Genomic DNA, 18411 nt, shown 5'->3' on the forward strand with positions numbered 1-18411 from the left:
GGAGCAGGACAGTAGTCAAAGGTCATAAAATCATTAGGAAGTGACGAGTTTGAGTATCATCTTTGTTTCTAAAAAAATGTCTGTAGTTATAAATGCATGTGGTATAATGGTTACAAATGGCTGTGTTTAACGGCTGGCTTGCAATACACCTGAAGTTTTAAGAATCTGCTCTTATGAGCTATGCAGGCCAGCTCCAGCACTTGCTGCTCTGAGGGGTGTCCCCTGATCCTGTTTACATAAGAGATAAGGGCCCCGATCATAGCAGCCTTCCCGACAGCTCTGTCCCTGTGCTCTTTGGGTCCATCAGGCATTGGAATTGGGTCCTCCTCATGAAGCCAGGAGAGCAGCTGGTCCCCGAAACCCACCTGCTTGACTCTGATGGGGTAGAGGGTACCCTTGTAGCCCCCTTGAGGTACCACCGAGGCTCCGTTGTTTACTTCCTGACTGCCATGGTGTGGCTGCGGTGGCTCCGTCCTCTGCCTGCTCAGCTCCAGAGGCCCTCTGCTCAGCCTTTCCGCTGCATCCACCGCCGCTCTTGCCCCTCTGTCCTGCCCCCGTGTTAGAGCTCCTGAGCTGGATGTCTAGGCCCTGTATGGATGAGGCATCGAACCACTGGCAAAGGGAGGAGGTGTGTGTGTGACAGACAAGCAGCAGTGCAGGAGGAATTCCAGACACACTAGCGGTCTGGCGCTTGGTCTCGTATCCAATTTAGGTGGGCTGAGGGGTCCCCTTCATAGGCTGCTTATTTTCCCAGAACCTGTCCGCCTCCTCCTGGTGTGGTGGCCGCACTAGGGTCCTAGGGCAGGAGTCCCCAGCAGGTAAAGTGGGTTTGGCCGCTGCCTTTGGCGACCCCCGGGGGCAGCCCCGCTCCATCTGAGAGGGAGAGAGCTCCTCACGGTCCTAAGCTCGGGCTCCTCCAGAGATCCGTGGCCGCCAGCCGGGCAGCAGCGGGTTGGATGCTACCCAGTCCCCTGGGCGAGCAGTAGGATCCCTTACACAGCTAGCCCCAAGATGGAGTGCGTGGCCACAGACCACAGTCTGGGAGTCGCATCGGCATGAGCTATGGAGGCAGGAATGTGGCTGTGGGAAACCCAATGCCCAGGGCCCGGCCCTGGAGGCTGGGGAAGAGCGAGTGCGTGGAGTGGGGGTGAAGGGTGGGTGGACAGAAAGCGGAGTGTCAGCCGCCACTGCAGCCTGGCTCTCTCCACCCAGAGCTCTGAGCAGGAGCAGAAGTCAGCCAGCCTTTCTCTCCTTCCTTGCCCTGCCCCAGCTTCGCCCTTTAGCTGAGGCTTCCTCTAAGCTCTGGGGTGGGGGTGGCGGGGGGCACACATCCAGCATACTGCTGCTCCCCTTGAGTCAGCACCTCTTCTCTTTCCCCTCCTCCAGGAAGCTTTCCTGAATGGGGCCTTCCAAGGGTTCACTCCATTCTGTTCCACCCCAGAGATGGCTCCGTCCTTGGGGGGGGGGGGGTGAATCCCTATCATTTGCTCTTTTTGTGCTGGCATCTTACTCTGAGCCTTCCGAGGGAAGCAGGGTGCTAGCTGATGTACGCTTTCCAGACCCTTCCCCTGGAACCTAGGGCCTAAATGCTGCCCACGTGGCTTAGGGCAGGGAATGCCAGTGATTCATTTTATGTGACAAATCTTCACTGGGTGACTACTAAGTGCCTGATGCCAGGCTGGGTGCTGGGGATAAAGGAGAGTGTGTGCCTTGCCTGGACACACGGAGAGACGGATACAGGAGAGAAGTGAGGAGAGGCCGAAGACATGTCCACCACAGCAGTATCCAGGCCTCAGTGGTGACTGAGCTGAGGGAAGAGCTCAAGTTAGCCCACATGGGAGGACATTCAAGGTCGAGAGAACAGCCCGTGCAAAGGTCCTATGGCAGAGAGAAGACAATGGATTCCAAATTGAAAGAAAACAGATTAAAGCAGGAAGGTATTGTTTAGCACGAGACTGGAGAGTTGAAAGATTTAAACTGACCTCACTCGCACCATTTGCTGAGTGCTGCTTGTGTGCTAGGAACCTGCCACGGGCTGTGGATGTTCCACTGCATTCCCTTTCCACCAGTGGTTCCCAGCTGGGGGCGATTTCTACCCCCACCCCATCCCTCAGGGGACATTCGACAATGTCTGAAGATATTTTTGGTCGTCACAACTGAGGGGTCAGGAAGCTGTGTTGGTCTCATGGGTACAGGCCAGGGATGCTGCTGAACATCCAGCAATGCACAAGACAGGCAGAGGGAAGGACTGACGGGAAGGTGGTGCTTCCCAGAAGCTCCCACATCGGGTTTTCTTGAGGCTTCATTGTTTGCTTTGAGAGAAATTCGTGGAGCGTGAGCCCTGTATGCCCACGCATGAAAACCAAAAAATACTTCGGAGTGAAGGAAGTGTGACATTGGATTATCTGTTAATGTACATATAGACTGAGCCCGGGTGACAGGCCGGCCTTCTTCATAAGCTCTCTCCAGAGCTCACACTGTTGCTGTCTCCTGAGGTGTCCGCATTCATGTGTTCACTTACTCACTCGCTCTCCAGGTCTGTCTTGAGCACCTGCTGTGTGTGAGGTGTGCTGGGCGTATGACAGAATCCTCACAGAGGTCTCAGTGGGAGGAGATGGGTAGATGGTGGGTGCTAGATCCAGGGTGCCATGGAAGTACATGGGAGGGGTGCTTGATTCATCCTGGCAGGGTGACCTTGAGGATGAGGCTGGCCACCCAAGGAAAAAGAAGGAAAAGAAAGGGGCAGAAAGACTTATGTGCAAGAGGCCTGGGGACAAGGAAGGGGCCCCCAGAGGGTCTCAGCTGGTTTGAGCATGGAAATCATCAGGGATGGGGGTGTCTGGGAGTGTCCAGACTGCCGGAGACTCAATTCAGAGGCCACGTCTGGGCTGGCTGGGGGAAAGTTGGCCTCTCTCTGCTCCCAGGACCTGAAGAGGATGCGTGCAGAGCACCCTGGGAAGGTCAGTGGGCCAGAGGATGTAAAGACGTTGGCCAGTGGGATGGGTAGAATTCCGCCCAGGCTGAGAACCAGGGTGGCTGCAGGGCCAGTGGTCTGCTGGGAGGGACCAAACTTACTGGGTGTCCCTCAGCCTGGCTCCTTGTTCTCCCAGCTTCTTCTCAGCAATCCCTATCTGTCGTTTTGAGCTGGGGGGGAAGGGAAGGAAGAGGCAGGTCTGCACTTGGGAGGTAGGTTAAAGGGTTGGGGGGTGGCCGAGGACCCTGTGGATCCCCACTCTGGAGGCAGGACAGGTGGAGAAGCCCAGGCAGTGTGAGTGGTATGCCCCAAGGGGACACTGGTTCCTCCCTCTGAAGGACATTATTTCTCAGGGCCAGGGCCTGCTGTGGGCCAAACACTGAGCTAGGCCTGAGCTACCTGGCGCCCGCCCACGTGGAAATCCCAGGGAGGGGGACACCTTTTCTGATCACAGGAGGGCAGACTGCCCTTGGACAGAGACTCAGAAATTGCTGCCAAAGCCCCAGACAGAGGCCTCTTGGTGGGAGTGGTGCTGAGGGGAGGCTAGGGGAGCCATCTGGAGGAGGCGTGAGGTGAGTGGGGATGTGCACTGGCAGCGATCCGCGAGCACGGAGGTCCCTGTAGGTACTGAGAGGGAGTGAAGAAATTATAGGGCTGGGGGGCGGGGTCAGAGCCAGCCTCCCTCCCTTCACTCACCTTAGCATCCTACCCGTGGGGGGCACAGTGCATTGCAGGCTGAGGTGGAGGGGCTACAGGGGTCTGGGCCTTCCACCCTGTCTCCAGCTGAACCCCCTCTCGCCCCACCAAGGTGCCCTGGGTGGCACGGACTATGGCTGTTGCACGGGGGGCTGGCCAAGCCCTGTTCTGAACTGCTTTCCTTGGCATCCCGCACCTCACGCCCGGGGTGGCCTGCCGGCCCCCCAACCCACCCCCCCCGCCCAGGTCCAGCCCTGTGTGCGGCCTTGCAGATCCTGAAACTGGGAGCCACTAGTTGCTGGACTTGGTACATGCCCTGGCGGGAGGCCAGTGTAACATGGCCGGGCCAAATGCCTTTTCTGTTGGGAGCCCAGGATGCCTGGGGTCCACACCTGCTCAGGAGGGAAGGATTCAGGCATGGTGGCCTTTGGGTCTTTCCCTGTCTGTAGTATGACACCCGTCCCTGTTATCCTGCTCTCCTGTGTGTGTGTGTGTGTGTGTGTGTGTGAGTGTGTGTGTGTGTGTGTGTGTGTGTGTGTGTGTGTGTGTTGAGAGATTGATTGCTTGATTGATTGCTTTTGATTTCTACCCAGGGCTGTGGCTCCTGAAATGTCCACTTTTCCAGCTCCTGGAATAATTTTGAACAAATATGAGGTATATGAACCACCCCCGAGTATAATTGCAAACTTTATAGTTTATGACCTACCCTGCCTTTGTCCCACCTGTGCCTCATTTCTCTCATAAGATCATTAATGGCAAACATCGGTTGAGCATTTATTATGTGCCAGGAGCTGTGCTAAGAACAATATGTAATGTATTTCCTTAACAATGACAGCAGCTCTCTGAGCTAGATACTGTAGAATTATTCCAAATTTACAGAGAGACTGGTTCAGAGAGATTAAGCAAGCTGCCCAAAGTGAAACAGCCGATAAGTGACAGGACCAGAATTGGAGCTCCAGCAGTCTGGTTCTAGAGCTTGTGTTGAAGTTGTGATCACAGGAAGCAGGCCACTGTATCTCTCTGTCACTGAGGGGGAGGTTCTGCTTGGTCTCCGAGTTCCCCAAACCATTCAGGACCCCAGTGAGAGGCTGCAGGTTGGCAGAGGTGGCCCTGGATGCATCAGAGAGTGGGCATCTGGTCCAAGGAAGCTGGTGCGTGGCCCAGTGGCTAGAGCCCAGTGCTAACAAGGACAAAGTGAGGGGCTGACTGACTAACTTTATGTGCAGTAAACTGCAGACTGGCTTCTGAGTCAGCCTCCTGCTCCCGTGCCTGTCCTGGCCTCAACCTGCACTCTCTTTCACCCTCAGCTCAGGGGGAGCTGGTTGAGAGGTGGTGATGATGCGGTATAGCCTCTCCCAGAGCTAGGACCCGGTGTCCAAATATGTAGGGGGTGGACAGAGATGGTGGGCCGGGCCCTCCAGTCTTTGGCTTCTCTTAACTCATCCCACTGGGAAAATCCCCACTGGATTCTCTCCCTTGGAGTCCTTCCTTCTATCAGACTCTAACCTCTTGGGTTGGAATAACTCAAAATTCCATTCTGAGTCTAGTCTCCATTGGAGAGAGAGAGAGAGAGAGAGAGAGAGAACAATTTTCCTGTGGACTTGACATTGGAGTCTGGGGATGCTGTAGGAGGATGTGCTACCCTAGAGTAAAATTAGAGGCTGATGGCCCAGCTCTCAGCATCCAAAGAGTGGCTAGAGGTCTCCTGACCCAGGCCAGTCTCCCTGCCACTCCCAGGCTCTGGGGTCAGAATCAGCCATGACCAGCTCTGTGTCTCCAGGGCGGCGTGGTGGACGACAAGAGTGAAGATTCCATGTCCGTGTCCACCTTGAGCTTTGGTGTGAACAGACCCACGATTTCCTGCATCTTTGATTGTAAGTGATGCTTGGGGGTGTCTACAGGGGTGATATGGATGGATGTGTAACCTTGTGCTTGTTTGTATGGGGTTATATGGTCCAGTGTATATGGGGGGCTAGGGAGAATCGAGTCTATGTGCTCTGTGGTGGGTCAGTATCTTTTGGGGGTGTGTGTGTGTGTGCAGGCATCTGTGAGCACATGCACACATCTATCTACATGTGGCGTGTGCATCAACTCAATGCTTGGAATCAGGCATTCAAGACCCTGTGCATTGTGGCTGCCCCCATCATTTATTTGGCCTTTCCTCCTCTTTCTCCTCCATCCCCCCTCACCACTTCTCACTAGGCCCAAGAACATGGCACTTAGGTGTCTACCTTTGAGCTGTAGTCTGTTCTGATCCTGTGGGGGGCTCACTCCCACATAATGTGATGTGTGTCATTTCTATTGCTCAGACCCTTCATCTGTGGCCCCTCCTAGGGGTAGACTCTACCCTCGCCCCAGCTCCCCCTCTTAGCCACTCCTAGCCCCTCACTTGGCATCTCTGGTTTTTCCTTGGTGCAGATGGGAACCGCTACCACCTACGCTGCTACATGTACCAGGCCCGGGACCTGCCCTCGATGGACAAGGACTCTTTTTCTGGTAGGTGGGAGGGGAGCCAGGGACCAGGGATTGCAGGTTGGGAGCTGAGCCATCAGACCTTTGGACCATAGGAAACATGGCCCCGGGGCTTCGTCTATGGGTGGGGGCTTTAGCTGTGTTTGTTGGCTTTGTGGAGGTGGCTGCCAGGGTCACTATGGCTTATCTGGTTGTCAGGTGGCCTGCTTGACCCTTCTGCAGGGTTTGGCTTTACTGACCATCGTTTCCTTCTGGAAGTCCCTCTGGCCTTGACCCCCAGGGATACTTCTTTCTCCTAGGTCTTCTGCAGCCTCTTACTACTCTACCTGCTCCTTCTCAGCTCCATGGCCCTCTCAGTCTGATGGTCCTGATGGTCTGTGTCCTCTTCTCTGGGCACTGGGGTCCCCTCACCTTCCCTGGCTTCATGGACCACTCATGTCAGGGAAGCTTCTAGGCTTTTAGTTATAGGCGCCCCTGATGTCCAGTCACATCTTAAGTATCTCCCCCTGGATGCCTCAGCGGCTCCTCAGTTCATCCTGTCCAAACTGAATTCCGTGTGCCCTCCTCCCCTGATCCAGGGGTCCCTTTGTTGCCTATCTTGGTCCTGGCATCACATCAGCATGTGTCTATTATCCATCAGTTTGGAAACCATCAGTCATCTGGTCCTGTTGATTCTGGCTTCTGAATTTCTCTTGGAGATGTTCCTGAGGACTGGCCTCGCCCCTTCTTCTCTGGACACGCTGGTCAACTCGTGGTCTCCCTGCCACTTTCCACACTGCCTCAGACAGATCTGGTCATGTCACTGCTCTGATTTCAACTCTAGACACTGAGAGAGAAATCCCCAGCGCTTAGCCTGGCAGACAGCTCCTTTGTTGACCTGACCCCTGTGGACCTTGCCTTTAACCTTTCCCTATTTTACCTTTAACCACTAGTTCTGGCCTCGCCAGTTTTTGTCAACATTTGTTGAGCTTTTCCACGTTCCTGACCTTTGTACTCAGTGTTCTCTCTGTCTAGATGTATTCCTTCTATCTTGAACCCTGCAAACACCTACTCATTCTTTAAGACGCAGCCCAGATGCTCTGACTTTTCCCTGAGCTGAGCTGGTTGTTTCTTCCTCAACACTTGGCCAGCTCCCCACCAACACATCTCTCAGAGCCCTGACCACTGCATAGATCAGTTGACATCTATCTTTCTCACTATGATTGTGAACACCTCTAGGAAGGGGCTTTATCTTTGCCTTTGAACCTGCAGCATTGGTAGCTAAAGAGTGAATACTTACTGAGTGCTCACGACAAGCCTAGGCATTTTACTGGCATTATTTCATGTAACCCTTACAACTCTCCTCTGAAGTGCGTATTTCATATCTCCATTTTATAGATGAGGAAAACTGAGACTCAGATGCTTAACTAAATTGCTTGAGTGAAAATAGCTGACAAGTGACTTACCACCCTCCAAAAGCTTGCTGCTTAATTGAGTAGAACTGAGTTCTTCTATGAGAGTGACTCTCTGTTCCTAGAAAGGCACTGCAGCCTATAGCCACCTGCCTGTCCTCCTCCTCGCCCTGCTCCTCCCCCCATGGGGGCCCACTCTCATCCCTCACCCCTAGCAGCTGTGTTTCCTCGCATTTTGTCCTCTCGGTGACCTGTTTTCCAGCCCTGTGCAGCCAGGCACACGGTGGATGGGGCAATTTCTCTTCTGTGCTTTGGGCCTGGGGTCCTGAGGGTGCCCTCTGAAAAGCACATGCAAAACTAACACGCAGGGACTGGCGGGCTAGGGGCAGATACGCGATTGCCCCTTGTTGGGAACCTGCCAGGATGCTTGCTGACAATTGGAATGTAGCCCAGAGAAAAGAGGTGGACTAATCTACAGCCTTGCTTCTTCCTCCTTGAGGGGGGCATGAGAGATGGGGGTGCAGGCGGCAGGCTCGTGTGGGCATGTGGCAAGGAGGGGGAGCCCTCGTCCTCTGTGGGTTAGGCTGGCCAAGGCCCCTGCAGGGAGGGAGCCCCTCCTAAGGAACCCACTAGGAGGCAGCATGCACCCTGGGGACCACAGGCAGGTCAGCCTGGTGCTGGTCTGTGGGAGATGTCACACTTTCCATCCCAGTCCCACCCCCTCCCCCAAATAAACATCCCTTGAGCTTTGAGGGCACTGCCCAGGGCTTCCTCAGAGGCTGCTGGCTTCTGAATGAAAGGCCTGATTGACCAGCTGCTGGAAAGGAAAACAGCAGCCAACATGGGTGAACCTATAAAACCCAGAGTGTTTATTTTCACTCCCAAACCCTAAACCAAAGCAATTCTCCCCTGGCACTGACCCTGGGGCGGCTGGCGGCCGGAGGCTGTGCGTGGCCACCGGCTGGCATTTCGTGGAGGAAACTCATGTGTGAATCCAGAATGTCTGGGGCCAGGGGAGGGTCTAGCGCAGTGTCTGTCACCAGTATCACCCTCAGCCTGCCTGCCATGTGTCTGGGGCAGAGAGGGCTCTCCTCCAGAAGTACTCCATTGACTGTGACCTGTGGTGCTCTAGGCCTTTCCTGCACTGCCAGGCTCCCATGGCCCTGAGCTGTACTCTCTGCTTGTGCCCTGAGGGGTGGGCCTTGGGGCTGCCCAAAGCGGGGGGGGGGGGGGGGGCTGTGTCTGCTTCCTTCTCTCTCTGGCCGAGGGGTTTGGGGGGACACACAGGAACTGCCCAGGAAATACTTGTTGAATAATATTAAACCCAGGCAGGAAAGGGAGGCTTGTGATGTTCTGCCCAGGCTGCATGAGGATTCCACCTCCGGTGGGGTTTGAATATATAGCCAGCATTGATTCTCCAGGCACTAGAAGGACGTGTGTGGCTTGTGGTTGTGAGCGTGTGTGACCTGTGTAGCAATTAGGCATTAAAAAATGTAAAATGATGCTTAACTCAAGTGACTTCGCTTTGATATTGGGTTGGGATCGCCCCTGCTTGGTGAGCATCTATACTGTGCACTGAATTCAGTTTGACTGGGAAAGATATGACTCTGGAGGACTTAGAAATCACATGTCCTCAACACTGTATCTAGCGGAGAGCATCGCTTCCTTACGCTGCAGCCTGAGCGGAACTGCTCTTCAGTGTAGAATGGTGTTTCTCAAAAGAAATCAGGACAGAAGCTGTCTCATTTGCCAAAATGTTCCCCAGGGATTTCTGATTTGCTCTCTCCTCCAGCTGGGCACCTCGGCTGGGGTTTGAGTGAGCCATAAGCTCTGCTTACAGATCTCCCGCCAAGACAGACACCCCGTGGGCAGCTCTGTTGTGAGGTCACCACGTATCAGAAGATGGTCCTTACCATGGGGGAATCAGACACTCCTCTTTGAGGATCTTGCAGGTCACTGGGCTGAGGCGGCCTGACTTGGTTTTAACCAAGCAAATCAGGGAGGGTAGGTAGACCAGATGCCAAGTTATTAATTTACCAGAGTGGGGTTTCTTAAGAAAGCAGAAGGTCCTGTGCCCTCTTTGTTGGCCTCATGGCTCCTGGTAGATCAAAGATGTGTGGCAGGCAGGTGGCCCTGAGAGGTGCTGCTCCAGGGCAGGCCGCAATGAGGTCTGATGATCCATGGCTGCCCCACAGCTGAGTTCACCTCCATGGGGACCGGTGCTTAGTTTTCACCCAGATCCAGACTCTGTCTTGGGTGGGGCCGGAGAGCTCTTGCTTTGGGGCTTACTGTGTCTGGACCCCAGTCACGGCCCACCTCCTCCTGAAGCACAGCTTTCTGTCAGGTTGGCTCCGGCTAGGGGAATTCTCCCGTTGAGCTTATGGAGCTGTTTTCCAAAGTGCATTGGAGGCTTGTGAAATGCTCCACTTAAAAAGGGTCCCTGAGCAAGGGAGACTGGGAAACACTACACACTTGAAGATTTACGATGCACAGTGGCATTGAGAGGCTCTGAAATGGCTGCAGGAAAGGAGCCTGTTTGACTTGTTTAAGCACTCATTAGCTCCCCAGGGAACTCGCATTTACGAAGAACACATTTTGGGAAACCCTGATCTACAGGATTCAGTCCAAATTGCTCAGCTTGGATCTGGGACCTTTGTGAGCTGCCTCGCTTCCTCCTCCCTCTTTTATCCCCACTGCCCTGGGCTTCCCCTCCTCAGCCAGACCAGCTCCTGTTGTTTCCCAAATGCCCATGCTCTTTGGTGTCTTTGCGTATGCCACGCTGGATGTCTAGAATGCCCCCTCTTCCTTGGTCTGCCGTGGTTACTCTTCCTTCTTGAGACTCGTGGTGGGAGACCTCCTTTGAGAAGACTGACCTGATGCCACCAGGCTACGTGGGCTGTCCCCCACCAGCAGCACCTTATACATTCCCCTATTAAGTTGCACATCACCTTGGATTCTGTTGTGTGGTCACCATTTCCAACCATAGTCATGATCCTAAGAGCCTAGATTGCATCTCATTTATGTTCGTTTTCCTAGTGCTGTGCTTACCTACCACGTGCTGGGCAGTCAGAAATTGTATATTGTATGAATGATGGATTACAAATAATGCTGGAATGAACATCTCTATACATATAGCTTTTTGGTTAATTTGGATGATTCCCAGGAATATAGGAAACAAAATATAAACAGTTTTATGTGTTTTAGGGCATAATGCCCAGTTGCTTTCCTGAATTGCTTCCAGCAGTAAAGGAGAGTACCTATTTCATCAAATATTTGCCAGCACTGGGTTTTATAATTCTGAACAATTTTTCTAACTTAATAGGGAAAATATTGCTATGCTATAGTTTTAATTTGCACTACCTTATTTGTGGTCTACTCCCCTCTCTCTTAAGGGTTCTTCTCCTAAAAGCATGGCATGGTGGAAGGAGCACTAGACTAGGAGTCAGGGGGTCTAGCCCTCGTCACGTTTGAGCATGGGCTAGTAACCTAGTCTTCATGGGGACAAGTAGGATGATGCCACCTGCCCTGTCCCCCATTCTGGTGATCTGAGCTGGGAAGGTGGCAGGGCCTATGAGGAAAGCTTAGTGTACTGTAAAGGTTTAGGAAGGCTCTAGGAAGGTCTGAGCAGCAGAGCTCAGGTGCAGGGCTCTAGGTCCAGCAAAAGAACCACCTGCCTGGGGCCTCTCTAGGTGATGGTGCCCAGTAGAACCATGTGTGTTCATGGCTGGAGCTTCCTGGGACAGTTAGTGGTGCTTAGAGAGCTCGGATCCAGCCACTTTCCATTTCAGCTCCGTGTGGGTTGGGGGGTGAGGCCTAGGGGCCAATGCCGCCCCTCTTTTATGGGAGTGGCCCTGGGGAGAGGGCTAGGCTGGGGCTGACAGAGAAGAACCAGCCCCTTATCTTCCCTTCCACCTCCCCTTGGGGATCTGCTTCTCCTTCCTCTTGGCTTTCCTGGAAGAGGGATGTGTCTGTGCGGTTGTCTGGCCTTCCCTCATCTGACCACCTTGCTTCAGCAACACCCCCGCCTGCCTTGTTTCTTTTTTTTGGAGGGGCTGGGCCCTGTGGGGGGAGAAGCCAGGCCCCAGCACACAGTAGCCCAGTGTCTGAGGCCCCAGGCCTCCAGGCCTGCTCTTTACAATGCCTTTGTTGTGTGTTTTTTCCTCCCATGGGCGGGTGGGGCGCGTGTGTGGGTCTGGGTGATTTTTGTTTGAAAGCCACCCCCTCCCTGTTCCCCCAGAGCTGAGCTCATTGCTTGCGCTGCTGGGGCTGCTGGAAGGAGTCGGTCTGCTGGGGGGGGGGGCAGCGTGGGGGGTGCTGGCAACACCAACACAGCGTGCACAGCCGCTACAATGTGCAATTGTGATCTTTGTGTAAACGCGGTCGGTCTGGGGCCCTCGCGCTTATAAAAATAAAGCGTTGGGAAGCACGGGGGGTGGGAACAAAAGGGGCTTTTTCGCCGGCTCTCTAATATGGTTTTATTTATCAGAACGCGCCCTCTTTCCCTTACTGGAACCAGGGAGAGGTTCTCTGCCGAGCTTGGAACTGATGGTATCACAGCCAGACGGTTTCATTAAATGCACAGACGCCGCTGGGCCCTGCCAGGGGCAGGAGGGGAAGTGCTTGGGGCCCACCCTGCCAGGGCCGGTGCACGGAAGGGGGAGCCCCATGCCAGGGAGGCTTCCACCAGGTAGCGGTGGCAGGATGGGTGGGCATGTCTCCTCTGTCCCTTCCCCTGTCAAGGGCCTTGCATTGCCCTCTTCTACCCACAGGATCAAGTTCAAAACCAGTTTCCTTCAGGAAGCCTTCCAGCCTTGACTGCACTGTGATTTTGTGCTTAAAGTCTGGTTCCGTGTGGGTGGCTCCCTCCTGTTAGCCCAACCCAGCATTATTCAGCCAATGAGTGCCCATGGCTTCTGCCTCCTAAGTTGGATCTCCCCCACCCTTAAAACTAGCCCATCGGCCAACAACCAGAATCTTGGATCCTACTCTCTTCATCTCTTGATGGGAGCCCTCCCACTCTCCATCCCAGTCTTTCACCTCTTCTATGGTCACTCTCTGTCACCTCCTGCACAATGGCCATAGTATGCCACTTAGACTCCTTATGGCCAAGGAACCTATCCTGCTCCCCTTCCCTTTGTGAGGAAGTGCTGTCTCCCCATCTCAGCCCCAGCATTATAGCTGGACCTCCCAGCACCGGACCTCTAGTGCTGAGCGTCTCTTGAGGTCACATGGGGGTTAGAGCACCACTGGGGCTAAACTGTGAGGCTCAGAGGATGCAGGATGCTGCAGGCTGGAGCAGGTGCCAAGGGTATAAGGCATGTGTGAGAGCGTTTGGGCTCAGCCCTCCCAGACATCTAGCATCCAACTGCCAGCTTCCTGCATCTCCAGACTTTCCTGTGCAAATGCCTGGTACTCTGGGTCTTACAAAATGGCAGCAAACTGGACCCTGCACCAAGTCTGACATCCTAATTGGAGAAGTTGGAGGAGCCCCACCTCTGGGCCCTCTGCCCCTGTCCCAAGTTACATGCATTCAGTTCCGTAGGACTTTCTCCTTCACTGGTTTCCAAAGTGTGGCCCTGGAAGACCACATCAGTACTCCTGGGAACTTGTTAGAAATGCAAAATCTCAGGCCCCACCCCAGACCTGAGGAATACGTCTCTGGGGGTGGGGCCCAGCAGTCTGGGGAAGCCTTCCGGGTAATTCTGCTGTATGCTCACATTTTAGAGCCACTGCCGTAGGATCTTCTCTAGTAACACCAACTTACCTTTGGAAGCAGGCAGGGGGAATTGCCAGCACATGGGCCCCCAGCCAGCATGCCTGGGGCTGGAAGACTTCAAAATAGTCTGGGGCAGCAGGGAGCTGCAGGGATCTCAGGGCTTCGCTGAACCCCACCTACTGCTAAACAGCTTATGAGCCCATGTGCTTCCCTCTGGTGTCCTTGCCCATCTAAGCATCACTATCACCCATGCTCACACAGACCTCATAACTGATGTCCCTGCTCCCTCCAGGCTGTGTGGCCGCCAGAGGGGGCTTGCTGAAATGCAGGCCTAGGCACCCCGGTCTGATGGCACCGACATCTCTGGTCTGCTCTCCCTTTCTTGAGGAAGATAGGCCCTTCTCTCACACTGTCTCACACATGCCCCCGCACCTTATATATACTCTTCAAAGTGCTGATCAGGATTGTGGTTTTATGGTTGCTTGCATGGATTATGTTTTTGCTTCAATTGTATGTATTCTCAGCCCCTAGCACCTAGTTCCTGGCCTGGCATGTAGAAGCCATTCAATAAATGCTTGCTGGATGAAGGAATGAATGCATCATCTGGGCACTTGCTTCCTCTAGCTGGGCCTGGCCTCCGGCAGCCAGCCCAGGGAGGAGTCCAGTAGGGGAGTTCTTTGGATCTCTGGCCTGCTCTCCTGGACCTTGTCTCTATTTCCCCATTGTGGCCCACCAGCTGGCCTTACAGAGACCTAGGTGAGGGTCCCTGGGGAAGTGGGCTCCCACCTGTAGGTTTTTGCTGCAGTGCGGCGGCCATGACTCTGCTCCAGCTTTGTGGTCTGCATGACTCCTGAGCGGGCGACTCTCACGGTCTCTGCTGTGTCCTGCCTCCCTTCCCTGTGCCCGGCCCACACAGATCCCTACGCCATCGTCTCCTTCCTGCACCAGAGCCAGAAGACCGTGGTGGCGAAGAACACTCTGAACCCCACCTGGGACCAGACACTCATCTTCTATGAGATTGAGATCTTTGGTGAGCCAGCCAGCATCGCCGAGCAACCGCCCAGCATTGTGGTGGAGCTGTATGACCATGACACCTACGTGAGTCTGCTTGCCTTCCTCCCTCGTCCCCTCACTGCCCACGCCCTGCAGGAGTGGGGGGGAGACACCACTGTGAGGGCTACCCAGCCAGGTGGCCTCTTCCCTGACCCCACAGCCTACAGGGAATTTAAAACTATTCTAGAGTAATTAAAATTGGATTGCTCACACATGTGCTGTGCCGGTGGCAGACACAGGGGATGGAACTGGAAAGGGTGTTTGGCTGGGGGTCAGGGTTTCTCTGCCTCTAACCTGCTTGTAAGATCCCAGGCCAGTTCCTTGTCCCCATCTGAGAGCTGCATTGACTCCACAAACGTTTATCAGGCACTTGTGTGCTAGGCTGAGTGGCTCTGCACTTGGGGTTCCCAGTCTAGGTGGGAGCCGAGAATCACCCACAGAGCAGGGAATCCTCCAGTAGCACAGGCAGGGCCCTCCAGAGCTGTCCAACAGAACCTCCTGCGATGCTGGGAATGCTCTACGGCTGTCCATTCAGAATGTGAGCCCCTCGCCGCCCATGGTGATCGAGCAGTGAAAGTGGGTAGTGCAACTGAGAAACTGAATTTTAACTTTCAGTTTTAATTAATTAAACTTTAAATTTAAATAGCCACAGGTACTGAGCAGTGCAGCTCTAGAAGGTTCCCGGGAGGGAGAGACAGCCCTGGGCTGGAATGTGAGGGAAGGCCGTGGGGCAGACCTAGGCCCTGAAGGAAATGTGATTGGGGTGTTGGGGCAAGGCACAGAGGCATTGCAGCACGGTGTGGGGCAGGGGGAGACTGAGGAGAGCAGAGGGCAGGCTGGGAGGAAGGAGAAAGGAGTATGAGGCCAGGGGAGGCAGGGAGTGACGGGGCCGAGCAACATTTTAAAAAGAAGAGAAAAGGGAGAGACTGGGCTGGCTGACAGCGCACGTAGCAGAGAGGTCCGGCCTGGGTCGGTGGGGGTGGCCGCGGATAAAAGGGGAGGGGAAGGGTCCAGAAGATGTTTCCAGAAAGAGTTGCCATGGCTGGATGTCAGATGCTCTGGGAGGGTGTGGTCAGCAGGGGGTGGGGCAAGGTGATGCTGTTTAAGGTGTCCCACCAGGTGGAGGCGGCCCACTCGCAGTGGGCAACTCGGGCCTGGGCTGGGGAAGCCCACCTGCGAGCACTTCCCTTGGCTCAGTGAGGGGAATGAGCAACTGGAGGAAGAGCCTGTTTGGGACTGTTTGGGAAAGAGCACAGGGCCTGGCACCTTTGGGGCAGGGAGAGGAGGGAGGGAGGAGGACTGGGATGTGCTGGGCGGGGGGACTAGGCAGAGGAGCAGGTGAAAGTGCTAGAACAGGGCTGGCCAGGAGGCCGGCAGCACACAGACACTTTCTTCCAAGAGCATCCCACCTCCTCTTTTACAATGTTACTCTGACCCTGCCTCTCCCCTGCAGGCCAGTGCCTGGGAGGGATCTCATGGGGGAAGAGGAGCCATGGCTTCTGGGTGTGGGGCTCCAGGGTCCTGGGGGAGAGCAGAGGCTGTGTGCATTGTTAACATAGTCAAATAACTCCGTACCTGTTGGTGAATACCCATTGCCTCGACCTCCTGCTGGCCTGGCTGCCCCGGATCCCCTCCCCACAACCTCTCCATGACCCAGCCACTAACGGGGCAACACCAGGGCCAGAGGGGCCTCCAGGACCACTCCCAGCATTTGGCTGCTGTTCATGCTGAGAGTTTGGTGCTGGGCTATCACCTGCTGTGTGGGGGTCCATGCAGGAGCTGGTTGCCACTCTGGTATGGCTCTTCGGGACGTCCCCAGCAGTGGTGTGACTGCAGACAGTGGCTTCCAATTCCACTCTGGGTCTTTCCAGATGAGGGCCTTGGCAAGGCACTAGGGCTTGTGAGAACTGCCACACCATCTGGCTGAGACCCAGGTCCTGCCACTGTCCCCTTGGGGAAGCTAATCACAAGGCCGAATCACAGGCCAGTGAGGTCACAGAGGACCACGCCAGAGGGCCAAGCTTGGGCAGGGCTGTGGGTGACGGCTTAGAAGGGCAGAGGGTAGTACGGCTGGGGGAGATGGCCCATGTGAAGGCCAGGGGCTGAGAGGGCAGCAGAGGCCAGCAGACTGGAGTAGGGGATGTGCAGAGAGAACGAGGCAGGCCAGCAGAGGCAAGCAGGCTCCATGAGGAGCCTTCCATGCCGGGAGGAGATGTGGGCTCTATTCTCTAGGGAGTGGGAGCCATGGAAGGTGCCTGAGCAGAGGGATGATAAGATGAGAAAACATCATTTTAACAAGACTCATTTAACTTGATGAGTGATCACAGTTTCCCCAGCTGGAAATGGGGAATTTAAAGGAGAGGCAAAAGCCCTTGGAAATGTCAAATCCCTACTCTGCTGAGGGCATTGGAGAAATGCTAGTGCCACCCTGGTCTCTAATGGGCTCAGAGCTTGATTAAATGAAATCAAGGTGAAGGCTAGTTAGACAGACAGAGGGATATTCGACCGTGATGGGAATTCAAATCTAGCAACAGTGGCAGGAGGCCACTTGCATACTGTCCTCACATTCTTTTAAGGGGGGCAGAGCTCACCATTCTGCACCAGGGGATGCCCTGACTCTTGAGTCCCTTTCTAGTTCAGGAGGCCAGATGTAGGTCTGGTGATTGCTCTGAGGCCACCCAGAGCCCCGGACTGGGAGATGCTGACTCTTCTTTCTCCATGCCGGGTCTAGGGTGCAGACGAGTTCATGGGACGCTGCATCTGTCAGCCGAGTCTGGAACGGATGCCCCGGCTGGCCTGGTTCCCGTTGATTAGGGGCAGCCAGCCAGCGGGTGAGCTGCTGGCCTCTTTTGAGCTCATCCAGAGAGAGAAGGTGAGGCTGGTTCATGTCTGGATCCAGGAGGCCCAGGCAGGGAGTACCTAGTGGGGGAATGTTGGGGGGCACAGGGAGAGGATGCCCCAGTGGAGGGGAGGGGGCTGCAATACATCCTTCTTCCCCGACCAGGGGCCTGAACTCAGTGGGGAACACCCAACAGCCACCTGCTGTCAGGCCACCTGCTGAGGATGGGTTTTGCCCATCTTTTCTAAACCCCAAAGCATGACATGATCTAACTATTGGGGAGAATGTTGGAACCTGGACTGTGTTCGAATGTTTGAATCTTCTGGCCATTGGATATATTTTTCCCTGGGACATAAGTCGATGTGGTTTCTGGGAGTAGGACCTCTGTGATCTGGTTTGGGGGAGCTTAATTGTGATGGGGGCATCTCCATGGAAGGGTCCGGGCAGGACTTCTGTTCTAGTGCTGCCTCGTCCAGGGCCTTGCTGTGTGACCCAGGGCCGGCCACTTCCCTGCTGTGAAATAGGGCATTTGGTTTAGAGCCATATCTCTAAACTTGCTCTGACTGCAATGTGAACCTCCCTGTGTCAGCCAGAGAGAAATCGGGCTGCTCTGGGTGAGGCGTCTGGCTTCCCCGTGCAGTCGCCCACCACTTCCAGCTTCCTCTGAGGAGTCCCTAGTCCTCCAAATAAGTCTACAAACCCCTGCGCTGCCTTATCACTGACCTATTCCATGAGTGTCATTTTGCAGTTGGAAATGCGTCTGCCTGGCCAGGGCAGAAAGGAGGGGGTGATGGGGCCTTGGGTGAAAGGCACCTGACTAAAAGCTCTTTTTCTGCACCCTAGCCGGCCATCCACCATATTCCTGGTTTTGAGGTAAGTCTTGCTTTTACCCTTTCTTCTTCTTCTTCTTTTTTATTTTATTTTTTAATTTTTTTGAATGCTTATTTATTTTTGAGAGAGAGAGAGTGAGCATGAGCACGAGAGGGGCAGAGAGACAGGGAGACAGAATCCAGAGCAGGCTCCAGGCTCCAACTGTCAGCACAGAGCCCAATGCGGGGCTTGAACCCACAGAACGCGAGATCATGACCCGAGCCGAAATCGGATGCTTAACCGACTGAGCCACCCAGATGCCCCTTACCTTTTCTTCTTTAACTGACTGCCAGCCTCCTGGTTTGCAGCCCCTGCTGGGTCAGGAAGTGCTATCAGGCATACACGATTATGATCCTGCCTTCAAGCAGGGGAAGGCCCTGGTGGGACCACAGGGGCAAGG

General features: G+C 54.6%; 1 protein-coding gene across 7 annotated transcripts in view; it reads left to right on the plus strand.

The window, feature by feature from the left end:
- The window catches only part of DYSF (dysferlin), a 224646-nt gene that overhangs the window by 127429 nt on the left and 78806 nt on the right, over positions 1-18411 (plus strand). For all 7 annotated transcript variants that reach the window (XM_042932648.1, XM_042932652.1, XM_042932650.1 and 4 more), the window contains 5 exons: positions 5451-5544; positions 6089-6166; positions 14166-14347; positions 17034-17174; positions 17985-18014. In XM_042932648.1, the coding sequence (XP_042788582.1) occupies positions 5451-5544; positions 6089-6166; positions 14166-14347; positions 17034-17174; positions 17985-18014 (525 nt within the window). The remainder of the gene's footprint in view (positions 1-5450; positions 5545-6088; positions 6167-14165; positions 14348-17033; positions 17175-17984; positions 18015-18411) is intronic.

The sequence above is a fragment of the Panthera leo genome, chromosome A3, assembly GCF_018350215.1.
Source record: "Panthera leo isolate Ple1 chromosome A3, P.leo_Ple1_pat1.1, whole genome shotgun sequence".
NCBI classification, from domain to species: domain Eukaryota; kingdom Metazoa; phylum Chordata; class Mammalia; order Carnivora; family Felidae; genus Panthera; species Panthera leo.